This window comes from Carassius auratus, unplaced genomic scaffold (genome assembly GCF_003368295.1).
Source record: "Carassius auratus strain Wakin unplaced genomic scaffold, ASM336829v1 scaf_tig00014425, whole genome shotgun sequence".
NCBI lineage: Eukaryota > Metazoa > Chordata > Actinopteri > Cypriniformes > Cyprinidae > Carassius > Carassius auratus.
In genome coordinates this window covers 31,199-50,199 of record NW_020524498.1, presented here as the reverse complement: position 1 = coordinate 50,199, position 19,001 = coordinate 31,199, and the positions used below count along the sequence as shown (strand labels likewise).

Below are 19,001 nucleotides of genomic sequence, written 5' to 3'. Positions count from 1 at the left end.
GAGAGAAAGAAATTATATTTATCTGTGAGAAAAATCACGCAATGTTTTTTGTAAGGACTGTTATTGTTAAGGTATTTGTTATTGTTAATGTATCTGTTGCTACCGCATGCCACTTGCAGCAGGTATGGGTCGTTTCTTCAAGAGACAGAATGACATAGAGAGTTTTTTTATTATTTCAGAGCTTTTTCAGTCCAGAAACTGACAGTGGCTTTGCCAGTTTTGATCTAAGCCGTCCAAGCACAGGACTGTCCCAAACACCTTCTAGTGCTGTGAGGTAAATGCACACACACTGGCAGCTATTGCTTTAAAAGACAGAAACACATATGTCAATTATCAAATTATCATTTTGGTGTCTAATAAGTTACTAGTCTAGGAAAAACAAACAATATTTATGTTATAATCACAAATGGGAAGGCCAAAAGATAAGATTATACATGCTAAACTAAATGTGAAATTAAATTCATATTATAAATAATACCTTTTCAATTAAAGACATTCTATAGCAGAACTGACATTTAAAAAAAATATAACATTTTGTCTGACGTTCTCTTCAGTTCTGCACTCCCTGACGATGTCAACATCATAACGAATACTAGTGGTTCAGACAGTGATGCCTCCCACTCCAACGTACGAACAACTATATCAGTGGCACCACAACCTGTGCAGCTCACAGTGAACCGCCTGGAATATGAACAGAAAGTAACTCGTGTCATGGAAGCAAGAAGCATTACCCAGAATGCACCTTTTAGAGCTCCGAAAGAAGTTGACACATCAGTAGGTGGCGCCAATGCCATGCATACCCAGGTGACTGAGGGCACAGGGGAAGATCAGCTGGGAAAGAGCCGTTCTGTAATGAGACACACTCAGCATCACACTGCTCATGCCACAAGTAAGTGTTAAAGGAAGTTGTTATTGTTACTTGCAAATTGGTAGAATTAACAATTATTTCCATTGTGGTCTTCATAGTAGTAAGGTTATCCTCGCACTGCAGTATGAGGTTTCACGACTCAAGAGGGTGCTAGAGGAAAGCCTTGGTCACTGCCTCATGAGAGCATGAATGGCAGGTATCCAGTGGAGAGGAAGCACAAGGGACAGACCCGCAGCCAGAACAGAGGCGCCTCCAGCAGGTACTTCAGGTTGGGGTTGAGGAACGGGTCCCATCCTAAAGAAAATGTTTATGTGAAGATCATATGGTTCACCAAACAACAATTCTTAAAAGAACCATTATTTTCTTGGTGCAATGAACATTTTTATATCTGAAGAGCATTTCTTCCAGTTTAACTTGCCATCAAAAAGGTTCCAAGGATGTTAAAGGTTCTTCATTGGACCATGGATGCTAATAAGAGTGTTGGTTTTTGAAGGTTTTGCAAACATAATATGCATTCTCACTATACCATCAGACGTGTGAAGACAGACTCGAACTTTCAGATGATTGAGGACTGGATCTCTTCTGATATGGAGCTCAGCAAGAGCAAAGGTGACAGCATGTCAATTTGGTTCACACTTGTTATATGTAATAAATGTGGTTTAAAGCAGAAACTGAAGTAAAGGGTATTTGTGTATTGTTAGTCACTGACGGTGAGGATTCAGATCACACCATGAGTTTACAGAGAGCCTTCAGTCCATCTCGCGGACTAATACGCACCCGATTCAGTGGCTGACAAGAGGTCACATGACTCCAGAACCTCATCTAAAGGTATGACTGTGTTTTTTTGCTGTTCAGGATGTAGTGAGATAAAGGTAGTCAATGTTCTGCTCACAATGGTCACAGTCTCAGTGGAGAGCTTTCCTTTGGACACATCTCAGTTCAGCCAGTCTGGTAGCCATTGGAGAGCCAGCATTGGGCAACAAACCCCAGCACTGACACTAAGAAAACCAACAAAAGTGCCAGCTATAGACCTGCAAGTGAGGAACAACTAAATCTACTAAAACCCCTGTATGTCATGTAGAGTGGAATGGCAAGATCGGAAATGGTGTTCCTTGTTGTTTCAGTGGGAAACTTGGAGAACATCTTCTTAAACAGCACAAAACTTGCCCCTCCTATATCTGTTCATCCTTCCCATAAGCCTCTGCTGCAGGTCAACTACAGCTCCTCCTGCAGTCTGCCTGCAGGGTAAGCAATTATTAATGAGTTAAATGGCAAACAAACAATGAAATATGCACCAAACAATGAATCATTACATGTCAAACGCATCATATTACCAATGCAAAAATGTAGTTTAAAATGAGTCACTAACCATTAACTGCAATTTGACAAAAGCATATTTACACTGGCTGTTTTCCCAGATTCAAAGTGCGAGATCAAGCATCAGAACCAGTGTCCTCTTAGAAGGCGCTCAACTCAATCTGACTCAGCACTGCTTCCCAGTAACGTCTTCTTTCAACGGACCTCACCGAAGACCAGTGGAAGACCACAGCGCACCAGCAGAGTCAGTTTAGACCGTTTACAGCTAACATCCACACAACAGAACAAAACATCATTTAGTAATGCTAATGTTTTAGATTTAAGGGGAAATGTGGTTTACCTTTACAACATTTATTATTTCGAATGTGATTCCTGCACAACATTAACATACACTGCTGTTAAGAAGTTTGGGTGTAGGTTTTTTTTTTTTTTTTTTTTTTTTTAAGAAAATATGTTTATTCAGTAAGGATGTATTAAACAGATCAAAAGTGACAGCAAAGACACTTATAATATTACAAAAGATTTTGATTTCAAATAAATGTTTTTCTTTTAAACTTTTTATTCATCTGGAAAAAGTTATCAGTATTATCACAAAGACACGAAGCAGCACAAATATTAACATTGATAATAAAAAGAAATGTTTTTTTGAGCGGCAAATCAGAATATGAGAATGATTTGGAGTAACAGACGCTGAAAATTCAGCTTTGCCATAACAGGAATAAATAACATTTTAAATGACATCTTTTTTTTATTTTAATAATATTTCACAATAATACTTTGCTTTTGGTGAGCCTTGGAGAGCACACGAGACTTTACAAACATTGCAAAATGTTACTGACCCCAGACTTTTTAACAGTAGTTTTACTAGTGTATTATATATTCATATACAACATAGATATGTATTCATTTTCAGGAGGAATCAATACATAAGACATTGGACAAGGCCTTGCAGGCAGCTTTTCTAATGAAGCAGACCACAGACAGGATGGCAGACGCTCTCTCTGCTGACCTGGCCAAAGCTCAGCTCCAGAGGAAGTTACTGGGCTCCATCCTCTCAGCAGCAGAGAAGACAGATAGCTGTGCTGCTGTTATTCACCCTCTTCAGGACATTCCTGTGGAGTATAAATCATTGCATCTGCTTTTACACATCTGTTTAATAGTGTTTGAGGTTGTGCATTCTTGTCAATAAAAAAAAAAACTGACCTGAAAGCTCCTCTCTTGTAATATTTTTTAATAATGATCATGACCAATAGGGGGCAAAATAGATCCTCTTAATGTAGCCAAAATGACACAATACTGCAAGTGTGATGCAATTATAATACCAGATTTTCACAATACCAGAATGCCCATCTCTAGTATAATGTATCATAAAAGACCTAAGGATTTCCTCCTTGGATCTGACTTCTGTCATCACATACCATCATGTTATTAAGGAGAATGAGAGTTTTAGTGAAACTAGGGCTTTTCTTTCACAAATTCCCTCAGCTTCATAGGACTATCACATTTTCCTTTTAGCTGAACGTCTCACTTGAAACTCCAGCGGCATCATTCACTGACAATCACAAACAACGCCGCTCAAGTTTCTGTCAATATCTTGTGCATGTGTAGTAAGCCTCTGGTCATTGCTTTTGTTAATACACTCTCTTGTTGGTGTAGAATAAATATTCAGATCTGTTGACCAAGTAATGTCTGTGTAAGGACGAGGCTAGGGGAGACTGGAGGCAACATCTGAATTTTTAAAACTTTTATTCATTTTTCCCCCTCCAACTCATAAACCACTGAAAGTATCAGTTTACTATTACAGTAAATATTAATGACTAGTAATATACAGTAACTATTAATGTTTGTTTACATTAATAAACACTAGATTCTAAGTTTGATATGAATTTATTGGAAAAAGGTTATATTTTTACATTTATATGTTAAGATGTAATTACCATCATAGGAATAAATGACAAAAATACAATATAAAAACAGTTACGTTTAAATTAATTTCACAGAATTACTGTTTTACTCAAAATAAAAGCAGCCTTGGCTTTCAGGCATTACAGACTCTCATCAACCCCAAACTCATGAACAATAGTGTATTATGCTGTGTGCATAATTTTTATTATTTGGGAAAATCGTGACATTTGCCATGTATTGTAACCCATACTAGGACTTGGTGCTCTGCATTTAACCCATCTAAGTGCACACACACAGCAGTGAGCAGTGAACACACCATTCACACACACTCGGAGCAGTGGGCAGTGCCCGATGAGCAACTGGGGGTTCAGTGCCTTGCTCTAGAGCACTTCAGCCATGGGTATTGAGGGCCAGCACAAAGACTTGAACCTGCAACCTTCAGGTTATAAGTCCAACTCTCTTACCATTAGGCCACAGCTGCAACCCTTTTGTCTCCAGTGCCACTATTTTCCAGAACTGCAACCTACCTGGAGTCTCCAGTAGTGCAAATTGTTAAGTTTTCAGAGACTTAACTTAGGTAAAAAATCATAAAAAAAAACAATGACTTAATATGATTTAAAAATGGTAACACTGGAGACAAAAGGGTTCCCCTTAATGGTGTCACACCTAATTCTTCACATTAGTTTGCAGTTAAAGGTACAATTTGTAAGATATTTGCGGTAAAATATCCAAAAACCACTAGGCTAGTGTTATATATTTTGTTCAGCTGATTACTAATAATATCTCTAATGTTTTAAACAACTTGTAAATGATGAGAAAATTCCCATTATAAATAGTGACACGGGGCAGTGCAGTCGCCTGTCAATGACTTTAGTTCTCCTTCTTCTTAGTTTTATGGCAGATTGCAACCATGGCTTATCAGGTGCATACCGCCACCTACTGTATTGGAGTATGTAGCATGGATATGAATCTAATGACGTTAGTTACCCTTTGTTACCGCCTTTACTGACGTAGAAACCACACAACAACAGTGTCCTGGACAAATGCGGAAGTAGCTTCACGCACACTTCAACTAGAAAGAGATGCCGATCTCGCTTGTGTTTTACTCTACAGGTGAGTTGTTTTGATTTGTATCTTTACAGAAAACTTACGCTATTATAACGATCAACAAGATTAGTATTATGGGGCATATACATGCCAAACGCAAGGATGCGTCTGATCCATAGTCTGATCGCGTCTTTGAATTGACTTTGTAAGTAATCTACTGGAGTAAATCGTTGAACTCGCCATAAAATACATGATTTATGTTTCCGTCTGATTAATGGCCGTCAGCAGTTGGGTAGAAGACAACAAATCCCATCATCCCACGCTCCTTAGCGTCATCAACCACGCGATTGTTGTTGTTTTGATAGTGCGCCCTCTAGTGGCAGTTCCTACAACCTGTACCTTTAATGTGTATCTTTTCTTCTCCACCTGTTTTTTTCTGACCCTGCTGACCTATTGAGCATTTCATTGCCCTCTATAATTCCTTAACTTTGTAAATTCTAGTATTGCATTAGTATTACATCATTCTCATGGGCATTTAATAATTTTAGAGTTAAATCTCTTTTCAGCTAATTTTATCTGTGAAAGAAAACATGCTTAATAATTATGTTTATTTTTTTTTTGTTCACTTCCGACCTTCATGGACAACTATATACTTATTATAAATTATTAAATATAAAAATTATATTAAATATACATATTATAAAATATATATTAAACATCTAAATTGCAGTGTTTAAAGATTCAGAAAAAATACTTAAGACATAAGTCATTTGTGTTAAATATAATTCAGAAAATAATTTATTGTTAACAATTACTCTCAAAAATCTTGTCACAAATGGTCACAATAATAAAATAATTTAGTCTGTCCATAAAAATATTATCCAAACACACATATTTGTCTGAATTAGATAGAAAAGAAATCTTTAAGAAAAGACAGAAGAGATGATCAAACTTGTCAGTCCCAGCAACACAGCAAGGCTTGCTAGAAACCTATAAATGGTCTAGATATCGCTCTAGCTATTGAGACACCGCACCACAGGGGAATAGGGGAACATGTTTGCTTGAGTAATTAACACTGGATAAAGCTATATTACAAAATTAGAGTTAAATCCATTTATAGAATGGGTTTTGTGTATCTCTTTTTATCACTCCATTAATCTGAAAATACTGTCAACAGAAGAAAAAAAATTCACAGTATTTTTAATTAAAAAAATGTAATAATATATGAACATTTAGAATACAGATAGGCAGTGTTAGGGAAAGTTACTTTTTAAAAAGTTAAAATAAATTAATAAATAAAAAGTTAAACCGTAACTAATTGCAGTTACGTAAATAACTAAAACCCAAAAGTTTTATTTTTGGCAACTGTAAAGGCCCTTTCACACAAAAAGTGAAATGAATATGTCTGTCTGTAGTACATGCCTCTGTACCTCACTACCAATTACTCTCCACATGGGGACAGGAGAGCTGTCAGTGAATATATCCCCGAAAAAGTAACTTAATTTCTTGTAAATTGAGAAGTATTGCATTATGTTACACATTCTGATTTCAGATTCTGCGTTAAAACTGAAATGTTTGGTCATAAGTTCTACTGAAGTGGAGATTTCTGACTTTCTGCAGGAGAAATAACAGCCTTTACAGACATGTACTATCACTGAATTCAACTGCCTTTAACTGCAAACTGAGTGTTGTCCTTTACTATTTACTATTGTCCTTTTGCATACAGTGAAGCTGCTTCGACACAATCTGTATTGTTAAAAGCGTTATATAAATTAAGGTGGCTTGACTTGACTGTAATTGAAATCTATACAAGCAAATAGATAATACGCAATAAAATAAAAATGATATACTTATAATGTAATAATGTATATTGTGGATGTTGGGAAGCGAAATAGCAGAATGGTTCTAAAAAATAATTTTGCCTGTAGTATCTTACCTAAAACATATTGCATTCAAAAGTAACATACAGTACAGTATGTGCCGTCAATATGGAAAAACATTAGTCATTAAAATAAAGTACAAAAAATATCAACTTTTAAAAATATGAAAGAAAATTGACTATATATGTGTTTAAGTTTCATATTTGTTTTAATTGTTGTAAGCATACTACTTTTAATAAATACATTATATTACACATCTCCACCATGGAGAAAGCATGACAGGTGTGATTCTTGTATAATGCCACTTTCAGCGCATCACTGGGAGAGTTACGCTGTAAACAATCTCCTGTAGCGGCTTCAGTGTTAAATACGGTAACTTTAGAGACAAAGTTCAAATGAACATATCAGATGTCCTTCTCTCATTACTCCTATGAATATGCTACAACTCTGATGCTCCGTTCTCTATTGAAACCCAACAATGCTGAGGCAAATGCAACCCATCAGTGACCCAGATAAGTGGGATTTACAGGGTGGGATTTTGAATTGTCTGCCCCCAGCCCCCTCTCCCAAACAAAATGAAATAGATACGCTATAACAAGGTGAATACAAATTCAAAAAGCATTCTGGTGTTTTTAAACACTTCTGAATTAAGTACACCATAATAACACACGTCTGTTTATTCTGGTTACACAAAAATATTATTGTGGCACCATGATACAGTAAATGCAAAACCTGAATCTCATTATCAGATCTGGCTTATAAGTACCAGCCTGTGCCAACATATCTGTTTCATTCATACTGAGGTTTTTTCTAGCATCTGTTCTTTCCCAAAGTGATGCCTTTTCAATTATTGAAATAAAAGAAAAAAGTTCTTTTTTTAATAGAACAAAAAAAAAACTAAACAAAAAACTGTAAAAAACAGGAATATTGTGAAAATTGTTGTCTTTTGGATTGAAAAAAAGTAATTTATTCCTGTGAATTTATTTACACCAGTCATCAGTATCACATTATCCTGCTTATTATCAATATTTTGTGCAGCTTAACATTATAATGGAAATAATCTTTAAATAATTTTTTTTGGATTCTTTCATTAAAAAAAGTTCAAAATAACAGCATTTATCCTTTGTGACATTATAAATGTATTTCCTGCCACTTTGAATCAATTTAATGAATATATGGGGAATAAAAGTATTATCTTCCAAAAATAAAAACTAACTTACTGACTCAAAACTTTTGAAAGTAGAGTCATACTACAAGAGTCCTTTCAACTGAGGGATTCAACTTGAATTCCCTATAAGCACTGGCTGTATAACATACTGTTGGTCATTTTTCATAATAAATCAGGCATGTTGACGGCTGTATACATAACATACATGACTAATGTAGGTCACAACACCCCTTAGTCCAGGCAACCTAAACCATTGCTAACTTGGTGTGCTACAACTTGAATTGAAACCATTCCTGCTATGGTTTTGAAATTCTTAAATGTCCCCAAGAAATGAAAAATAAGATCTGTATGATATATACTAAAGCATGTCATGTTACACTGACAGGACTTGACCACAGATTTATGGCTTTTAGATTTCCTCTGGTCATTCAGCTACATGGATCTTTTGACACTAATATTACACATACAGATTTCATCAGCATCCCTCACAATAATCTATGCTCTTTAAGCAAAACCTCTGATTAGATTCCCTGCTTCTCTCATGTTCCTCCTTTACAAAAATGACCCCAATAATCTCACGCATGTCTAGCATTTCAGAATAATATCACCAGCTGTTTTCAGACTTGAAAAGACATCAAACCAGGAATCAAAAATCTGAATTCTCATTGTGAACTAATTAAGTTCTATTTCTCCAATATACTACAACAATTTTAGGTGAAACATCTGAGAAAAAGTACTGAAACATTTTAACAACTTTTTTTTGAAGTTGTTAATACAAGAAAGATTACTAGTGTGTGCTTTACAAAATACTATTTTAGTCTACTTTAAAAATTTAAATATCTGAGTGGAAATTGTTTCTGGTGTATGAAATAGCAACCATTCAGCAATAAATATGAGTTGTCATACAAGTATGTAATACGGTAAATGCCATTCTGAAGTATTCTCTAAGTTTAAATTTAAAATGTGAACATTCAATATCTTGTGTATTTGCCATTCTCTGGTAGAGTGGATCTTTTAGTCTATCCCCAAGTGTATTGATGGCTACCTGTGCCATCCTTCAGCGCTGATAGGTCCAGTCTTCCTCTGTGACAGAGGGAGGGGGCGCATGTTAACGCTCAGTACTCCCAGAACAATACAATACCTGTTGGACGGTAATAGAGAGAGAGAAAAAAACAGAACTTAAGCCTCAGCCATTACCCTGCAGAAATAGAGAGTCAAATCAGAAGAAGGAAGTGTGCCCTAAAGGCAGCTGATCAGCACCAATTTTGAGGCATGGAGTCAAAATATTTGCATCTTTCTAATATCATCTTATTGATTATTACTGTGCCACAGGTAAGAATAAAAATTTGGTTTTTCTTATGCATGTGGTATTTTACCATTTTGGGGACACTTGCTGGAAGACTGTTTAAAGTGTACTGGGATTCTTAATAAACAGTATTGTAAAAAAAAAAAAAATAATAAATTATTTGTAATGCATAAAACAATAGTCCTTTTTATTATACTACTGTCATGTTTTGCTCTTGTACACACTTTCAAGTCAAGGAAAAATAGCTCTGGATCTAAAATCTGTGCTGAGTGATGCTCAAATAAGCTTCCTTGGCCACTAATGGCACATAATACCATATGACAGAGTAATAGTCCCTGAAATAAGCAAAGAATGGATGCTTTCTAGCATGTTTTATATATATTAAAATTAATGTGTTGTATTTCTGTTCTTTATTTACAGATATGCAAAGCAAATGGTAGGAGATCTCTAATATTTGTCATATTTGGGTCATTCCATGGAATTGGTCCATTTTGTCTTTTATTTAAACTGTAAAAGATGCCTTAAACAAATACTAGACACAAACTTGTACTGTTATGGATATTGTTCTTATCACATCCCAAAAAAATTTGTTTGTTTGTTTGTTTTCTGTCCCTGCATGTGAAGATTATTTTTGTTCTGTTTACAATTAAATATGAAATAAAAGCTTAATTTGTAATATTGTGGTATATACATATAACGTTAGGTCCTATATAAAAACGATCCTTTATCATCCTTTAAGGGCATCCTTTACAGTTTAAAGACTTGACAAGTTTTAAGTTAAAACGTTTAGTCAAATCTTTCAACAGGCTAAAACTCACTTTTTCAAAACTGAAAAGGCGACCATTTTGAGGAATGACCCGGTTGTTTTCATCTTGTAGTATTAATTCATTGTAACAGGTATTATGATTATTATGCTATCCTAACCTCTTCTCCGTCTGCAGACATCACGTTATCCGTGTTCACCGTCACTTCCAAAAGTATGACGGTCCGTTGGAGTGGACATACCGGCGCGAGCTCATATAAAATCACCGCCACGCCGAAAAACTCCCCGGAACCGTCGGTTTTCGCGCAGTTCAGCGGAAGCACGGTGATGGGCTCCGTTAACTCGTTATCCCGAACACGGTGTACAGGATGCGGGTCGAAGCCATGGACAACGCGGTCAACGTGCTCAGCAGCGCCGAAACGGAGGAGACGACAGGTATTTAATGTATAAATTGTAACGATATAATATAATAAATATGATTAATTCACACACACACACACACATACACACACACAGATATACATACATACATACATATATATATATATATATATAGATATAGATATATAAAACACTTTTTAGCAACATACTTTACGAAGGCCATTCTACAATCTATAAATGTATGCACTTATTTATATGTGTTTATACATTGTGAATTATTATAATTATTATAAATCAGTGCTTTTATCTACCATCATTACAAAATGAATAATTGATTCATATTTTTATAGAAACGTAGCTATTGGTTATTTATTCATTGTAATTTCATTTATTATTATCATGTTGTTGTATTGTGTGCCATCAGCTCCCGAGGTGCCCTTCATACACCAGGCCTACTCCAAACACAGTGACAGCATCACAGTTGAGTTCGGTGTGGTGTCTGGAGCCACCAGCTACATCATCCGGGCAGAGAACGACGATGGGTTCTTCTCTGAAAGCCTGGTGAACACTTCTCCTGGGACAGTGGTCGGTCTGCTGCCTTACACCCAATACACCCTCAGCGTGATGTCCGTCAACACTGGGGGAAGGAGTCAGCCTTCTCTACCTTTGAATGCTAGGACAGGTAAAATGACTTTCATAAAAAAAAAACTGCTTGATTTAAACATGCCTTTTGCTTAATACCTTGTCTATTTTATATTTCTTCCTTCTTTTTCTTCTTCTTCTTTTTTTAAAGGGTAATATCCCTGCTGTTTGTGACAGAAAAAAATGCTTTACCATGGTTTAGGTGGTCTTTAACTGGTTACCTGCCCAACTAGATTTTCTGCCATCCTGAGCAATGGAAATGACAAACATATAAACCTCTATAAAACCATCAAACATAGATAAGATTAGCATGGTGGCCTATTCAAACTCATATATGTGTAAAATTGTATATGTTAGCTCAATACATATTATTCTAAACAAATAATCTGTGGTTATTAATCAGTTTCAGTTCAAAAACAGTTTACTACCATACTTTACTATGGATTATGGAAAGCATAGTACTCAAATCCATCAAGATCAAATAAAAGTGTACCTTAGTCTTCCAACCAATAGACATTTTCATAAAAATCTCATTTTATAAAGATAACACAACGTAGAATGAAAGGAAACTTGAGCACTATTCCCTGTTTGTTTGAAAATGAGTTGGTATTTGTTACCTGTAACAATAACACAGTATTGTTTACTCCAGCTATTGTGTAGAGTTGGTACTTCTGGCTCTACTGACTGTTGATGGTAACTGCACCTTTAGCTGGACTTCATACCCAAAACTGAATGAAAAGATAAAACCATGAGAACTAGGCTGTTGCTTCTCCCCAAGGCACGACTTTGACGTAACAAAAGAGGGACGGGTTTCATAAAGTTTCATTTATAACAACAGAACTTACACTCTATCTCTCATTTCACCCAACAGACACGCTGCAGGTTGTTGATTCCATCTCAAGATCCTATATCTGTTCCTATCAGACATTTATTCTAGTATGATGATATTTTTTCTCTAATAGTGTGTTAATAGGGAAAGTCCCCCCTAAAATAAAAATGCTATCAATATTTATTTACTCATTGCCATGTCATTCTAAAGATGCATGATGATGTTATTTATGCTGTGAAACACAAAAGAAGATATTTTCAAGAATGCTGGTAACCAAATGGTTCCCAAATTGACTAATACAGACAAAAAATATAGATACTGTATGGGAGTCAATGGGACCCAATATTTTTGGTTCTATAAAATATTTTTTTTGTGTGTTCCTCAGAAGAAAGAAACTCATACAGGTTTGAAATAAAATTAGGTTACGTACACGATTACAGAATTTTCATATTTGGGTGGACTATCCATTTAAAATTTTTATTTTTCAGCTGTAATGATCAAAACTCACCACTAGGGACAGTAACTTTGCCTGTGATAATGCACTACTGTTTTGTCAACGTTTTATTCCCTCTGTCTTTCATTATGCTAATAAAGCTAAGTTATTAAGTTTTTCTCTCTCTCTCTGTTTGCAGTGCTGGTAGCCCCAGACCTGTTTTCCAGTTCCCCCAGCAGTGGCATGATTGTGATAGAGTGGAATCCACTGGACCACGCTGTGCTGTACAGCCTGGTTATGACCATGGAGGGCTCAGACATGCGGGTCAGACTCAACACGTCTGAGACCAATCTGAACTTCACCAACCTTCAGCCTGGCACCACCTACAGCATCAAGGCCAATGCCTGGGATCCAGATGGTAACCAAGGAGATGAAATCACCATCTACCAAATCACACGTAAGGGCTTACTTGTTTCTAATACTTTGAATGTGTTCACACAATACATTTCCCAATAAACTGCTTGGCTCTTTTAATTGAAAGAGACGGGGTCCAGTGTCCCACATCCAACATGTTCAACATTACAAATTCTTTCATTCCGTGAAGGGTTTTGCCTGACTCTATGTACTAGATAATCTGTTTAGAATTTTATAAATTGTAAATAAAACTATTAATCAAACTTTAAAGAGAATGAAAATTCTGTTATCATTTTCTTTCTTTACGAATTTGAATGACTTCGTAAAAGAAGATATTTTGAAGAATTTTACACAGTAATTTTTATTTATTTTTTGTCCAAACTATGGAAGCCAGTTGAACCCAAAATGTCTTCTTTCAAAATATCAGCTTTTGTGATCCACAGAAGAATGCAAGTCCTAAAACATTTTGCCACATGTCCGCCGATGGCTGGTGACTAAGATTAATCATCCATAAATATTTGTACCATCCTTGAAACTTTATATGCATTGTTTCATTAAAAATATGCAGGTGCATGTTACATTTGCAAATGCACTTAAACTCACAGTACTTGAAGAGATGAAGTTCATGTAGCAGCATTTACTGCTAACTGCTCCGAGACAATGTTATCATGAGCAACTTGTGTGAAAATCTCATAGCACATCAGTATGAAACACACACTACTAGATTATCTAATCATAATATAACAATGCAGTCTTTTGATAATCGCAATAAACCATATTGCATTCTCAGGCATTGTTAGAATAAGTAAAAAAAAAGTTCCAGGCCAACTGGCAAGTAGCATTGTTTCATATACTCACATTTGCAGCTTGCTGAGTGTTCATTATAGGCCCTGAATACAGGTTTGGAACGAGGGGTGGTATATGATGACCGAATTTAAATTCCTCTCTCTTTCTGTCCCACTGTCCTCCACAGGTCCTCCTGTCCCGGGAGATGTGCAGGTTCAGTTGACGCTGGGTCGCTCTATCGATCTGGCAGTGTATTGGCAGATAGTCCGTGGTGCCGATGTGTACACTGCTGTGAGCTCAACGGGCCAAAACTGCAGCTCCAACCTAGACACCTTCTGCGTAATCAGTCCCCTCAGCTGCAGCCAGAACCACTCCATCACCGTCACAGCACAGAACGAGGCCGGCCCCAGTGACCCTTCATCTCCACAGGACCTTCTCACCTGTAGATTTTACTCACACACACACACACACACACACATACACATACACATACATACATACAAAACCACACATTTGCATAAATAAAGAGTTGTGCAGTTCTTTGTTGTCTTCTTTGAATCATTTTCAGTCCCATGTCCTCCTGAGCTGGTGTGGATTGAGGAGCCGACCACAGGGAACTGTTCCGTCACATGGAATAAGGTTCAGTGGGTGGATCACTATATCGCCTATGTGAAGAGAGATGACGGCTTAGAGGAACAATGCAACACCACTGGCACGACCTGCTACTTCCAGTGCATATGTGGATACTCGTACCTCTCAACTGTGTTCGCTTACAACCTGGCTGGAACCAGTCCACCGGGTCAAATAGTCAACTATACTACAAGTATGTATTTCATGCACATAGATTTACATTTATTTACATTTACATTTATATTTATTAACAGATGCAGTTTTGCACAAGAATATTTGGTAGGAAATCTGATATGCATCTCTTTCTGTCCTCAGTCCCCTGCTGTCCAGACAATTTGTCAGTGTCTTTGATTTCCACCGAGACTTTAGAGATCTCATGGTCTTCAGTTCGAGGAGCTGAGTTATACGAGACGATCGCTGCAGATGGTAGCGAATGGATCCACTGCAACGACACAGCTCCTGTGTGCGCGCTCTCTGATCTCACCTGTGACAGTTTGTATAGCGTGGTGGTGCGGCCTTGCAGTGAGACACAAGGATGCAACAAAACCTGTAGTGCACATACACGCCGGACAGGTACACACAGAAATGCTCATTTGCATTTGAACACACAAAACACTTCTGGGCAATATGCCACATACAAAAAGTACCTTGATGGTACCATGTATTTTTTGTATAGTTACAATCATTTTGACGCATACAATGTATTTTTGGCTATTGCTACAAATATAGTCGTGCTACTTAAGACTCCATGGTCATGGTATCAGTTTTCATGAAACTGATATTATTGCTCTTTCTCTCAGCTCCCTGTGCCCCTGTGATCCTCAATGTGACTCAGGTGAACTCTTCCACGGTGGAGGTGTTCTGGATGGCTACAAACACCGAGGCTAACTACACTGTAATCGCTATGGGTCTCTCTCAATTGCTCACCTGCTCATCCAGCAGCACTTCCTGCTACATCAGTGTGTCCTGTGGATCAACATATGATGTCAGCGCCTATGCCACAACCACAGCAGGACAGAGTCTCCCCAGCTACTCCATACCCCTGGAAACAGGTGCAGTGACATAGATAGAAAACATCCGGAAATAGATCATTAATGGTTGACAAAGGTCAAGCGATATATAAATGTCCCCTTTCTCTCTCCAGGACCCTGTTGTCCAGAAACTCTGAGTGTCGACCAGGTGACCCAGTCTATGACAAACATCACTTGGTCGGCTGCCACAGGTGCGCGGTCTTATATCACCTCTTTGACATCCCCCAGAGGTCACGCCAGATGTCACACCATGGACACTCACTGCCTGCTGGGATGCATCACATGTGGCACCAGCTACAATGTGTCGCTGGAGGCCTTCAGTATCACTGGGCATAAATCAGAGTGCAGTTACCATGGTTTTTCTGCAAGTGAGTAAAGTAGCTTTTTTTTTTTTTTTTTTTTACATATTTAACCATATAACTGGTTACCAGTCATTTACACGAGCATGTGCTTCTATCTAGATGACTAATAATTTTTTTTTTTTTTATATATATATTACCCTTAAAAATAGTTTTAAATTCACATAAGAAAACTAATACGAAAATAAATAATAAGGAATAAAAAATAAAAAAATGAAATTAATTAAAAAACTTTTGACTGGTAAATAGTCATTTATTCTAGTAGATGATTTTTATTCAACTGGTGTCCTTTTATCGATTTATATTTTAAGCTTGTGTTCTATCTTTAATATAGTAATAATAATAGTTATTAGTTACATTTATTATTCATTTATTTATTAGTTACATTTATTATTCTCATTTATAGGAATATTATTAATACTTGTAGCTTTAAAGGTAGCTTCTCAATGTAACTTAAGAAAACAAAGACAAAAACAATATTAGAGAGTAAAAAGAATGAAGAATAACATTAAAAATAAAAAAGTGAAATGATTAATAATAATAAAAAAAATCAAAACAGTCAAGTAAAGGTTTTCATTAAAACAACATCATATGATTGAGAACTGAAAAATGAATGCATATGACAGTGTGACATTTTGTTTATCTGATGTCTAATTAAAAATATATTTAAAATGAATGAAAATAAATGAGTTTGAAATAAAGAAACAAGCAAAATGTCTGTGTAAATCAGCTGTAAAACCAGTTTTTGCATAGATTCAATATAACCATACTTAGCAAGGGTTTTAAGAATGATTTATGCAAAGATTTGAATAAATCAATGAAAAATGGACTCTTTCACCATTCTATCTGATTTTCTTCATCTCTAACCTCCCTCAGGTGCATGTTGTCCATCCAGCGTCAGACTCTACCGGATGGATAACAACACTCTTCGGGTGTACTGGCGCTCTTCTCCCGGCCTGTACAACTACACAGCTGACCTGCACGGTACCAGATCTAACTACACCTGCAGTGCCACAAACGGGGCTCATGGATGTGACATCTCTGAGATCCTGTGTGGGGAAGTGTACACCGTCGTGGTCGCTCCCTTAACACAAGAGGGTTCGAAGGTCACATACTGCCCCAGAAGACTCTACTCGGGTACACAATTATGTTATAATTATAAATAAAACAAGAATAAAAATATGAATAAAACATCACATTTTAATTTTGTAAAATGACGTTTCTTAATTTTTTCAGTCTCCTGTTCTGGAAACACTGTGGGAATGGGTGTGTATTCTTATTGAAACTTATCTTCAATCATATACTTTTAAATGTTTATAATATATATGTATATATTAATATAATATTATATAGTATTATTTTTTAAAATATACTCGTCAAAAAATAGACATTTAGAAATGACAAGCTCTTCCAAGCTCATTCCCTATGACTGCTATATAACTTCTTTTCTGTGTGTCTACAGTGATCTATCGAGGCCGGAGGAGTGTGGACTAAAACCTTTTTGTGAGTGATTTCACATAAATTATGACTGAATGTTTACATTTACTGTCATCGCTCACAGACACAGAGTCTCGTGGGACAGATTTACCAAGAGCACCCGAAACTGGAGGCCTTTGTTCAACTTAAGACATTTTTTTTTTTTAATTTGCATTTGCTTGTTGAATTTGAAAAGTTTTTTTATTGTATTGATAATATTGTGTTTAGCGCTTTGAGAAGCTGTTTTTAAAGGCATTATTATTATTATTATTATTATTATTATTTGTGTCCACCAAAAGTTAAAATGTATCATGTTAACATGTGCACATCTTTATTTCTATACAGCCTGTGACAATAAAATATGACACTTGTGCATCTCAGTCAAAATCTATTCAGATATGATAAATGATAAAGTGTCTTGTTACTTGTCTTAAAACTTTTAGGAATAATAAAAAAGAAAAATCTTATAAAACCTGTCCAAAAAAAACAAAAAACAAACATATTTTAAAAGAAATTCATTACAATTAAACACTTCCCCTTGTGCAAAATTATACACCTGTGTGTGTGTGATGAGATGGTGGGGCAAAACTATAATGAGAATGTTGCAGGATCTTGTCTTTGACATGACATAAACCATGTAAAGGCCATATACATTTCAGTGTGTATATGATTAAAGTTGGACCGCCCACAAATGTCCGGTTCTCATGTCTTTTTGTCTTCTGTTGCAGGGCACAGATGAAAGAAGATGGAGCTCTGATATCACCGACTGAGCATTCTCTTCTCACCACATTTATATACTGTTTGCCAGCAAAACCTATAACAATTGGCTCAATGAAAATGTATGTGTATCATTAAGATCTTTTAAACATGTATTTTTCAATCAAATTGTTAACCCTTTCTAAATGTATGCTATTTTATACATGCATGTCCTTTGTATTATGAAGTTTGCATTTATACTGTAATTTTCTGATATTCAAAGCATGTTATGAAGCCCAAATGCTTATTTACATGTCCAAAAAAGATGAAGTAATATCACCATGTCACAAGAAGAATGACTCTGTTAATGTAGTGTAATGATTCGAACAACATTAGAAGCATTGGTAGGAATTCCCCTAAGCAGCAAGCCTCCAAAGGGAGTGGACCAGTGTGCTTTTTACTGGGTGGACCTCTGGATGGGAAATTTGAACATGCAGCACAAGTGTTATGTTCAGTGTCCGCCCCAGGTCATACGTGTCCTTTGGATGATATATTACATTGAATTTGCAAAATATGTATGTTTACTAATGACCAACAGCCTGAGAACCTCAATACAATAGCAGCCTCTAGTAGTCTTAATAAACAGCATGAAGCATTACATACGGAGAATGTATTTTTTTCAGATTTCTTAAATATTTTGGGACATATTTTTCACACTATTTGCTATTTATATATTTATTTTATGCACACGTTTTAGGGCTGCTAAAGTTAACACATTAATTCTTTAGACTGACTAAATGTTTAACTCTATTAATTAAAATTATAATACAGTATGGTTCCATTTCTAATAACTGGTGTAAATAGTCAGAACTTTGCAAAAGTTTTCCATCTCAAATGCAGTAATGTCACCAAAGCCACACATGTATCAGTTGATAATAGAAACGTTCTCTTTCTCTACCTTTTCATGAAGATCTGCACACAACTCACGTCTCATATGCATATTTTTCTATCCAACTAATGGCACATGTATTGATAAATGAAACCCAGATGGGGAAACATTATCATTTCAA

At 36.1% G+C, this 19,001-nt stretch overlaps 1 protein-coding gene and 1 long non-coding RNA gene across 2 annotated transcripts; both read left to right on the top strand.

Annotated features, from left to right (window-relative positions):
- The first annotated feature begins 1,846 nt into the window (after nucleotides 1-1,846).
- On the top strand, nucleotides 1,847-2,325 carry LOC113074385 (uncharacterized). The gene is made up of 3 exons (XR_003280636.1): nucleotides 1,847-1,905; nucleotides 1,993-2,113; nucleotides 2,287-2,325. It is a non-coding gene; the product is annotated as an uncharacterized LOC113074385 (long non-coding RNA).
- Nucleotides 2,326-9,457: 7,132 nt separating this feature from the next.
- Nucleotides 9,458-18,550, top strand: LOC113074387 (fibronectin type III domain-containing protein 7-like). Its single transcript, XM_026247220.1, is given in 15 exon segments — nucleotides 9,458-9,517; nucleotides 9,912-9,927; nucleotides 10,370-10,600; nucleotides 10,603-10,689; nucleotides 11,060-11,317; nucleotides 12,739-12,996; nucleotides 13,927-14,181; nucleotides 14,308-14,562; nucleotides 14,685-14,942; nucleotides 15,170-15,421; nucleotides 15,514-15,768; nucleotides 16,636-16,896; nucleotides 16,996-17,025; nucleotides 17,222-17,262; nucleotides 17,964-18,550. Coding segments are annotated over 14 exon segments (2,508 nt in total). The 3' UTR covers nucleotides 17,254-17,262; nucleotides 17,964-18,550.
- Nucleotides 18,551-19,001: the final 451 nt, after the last annotated feature.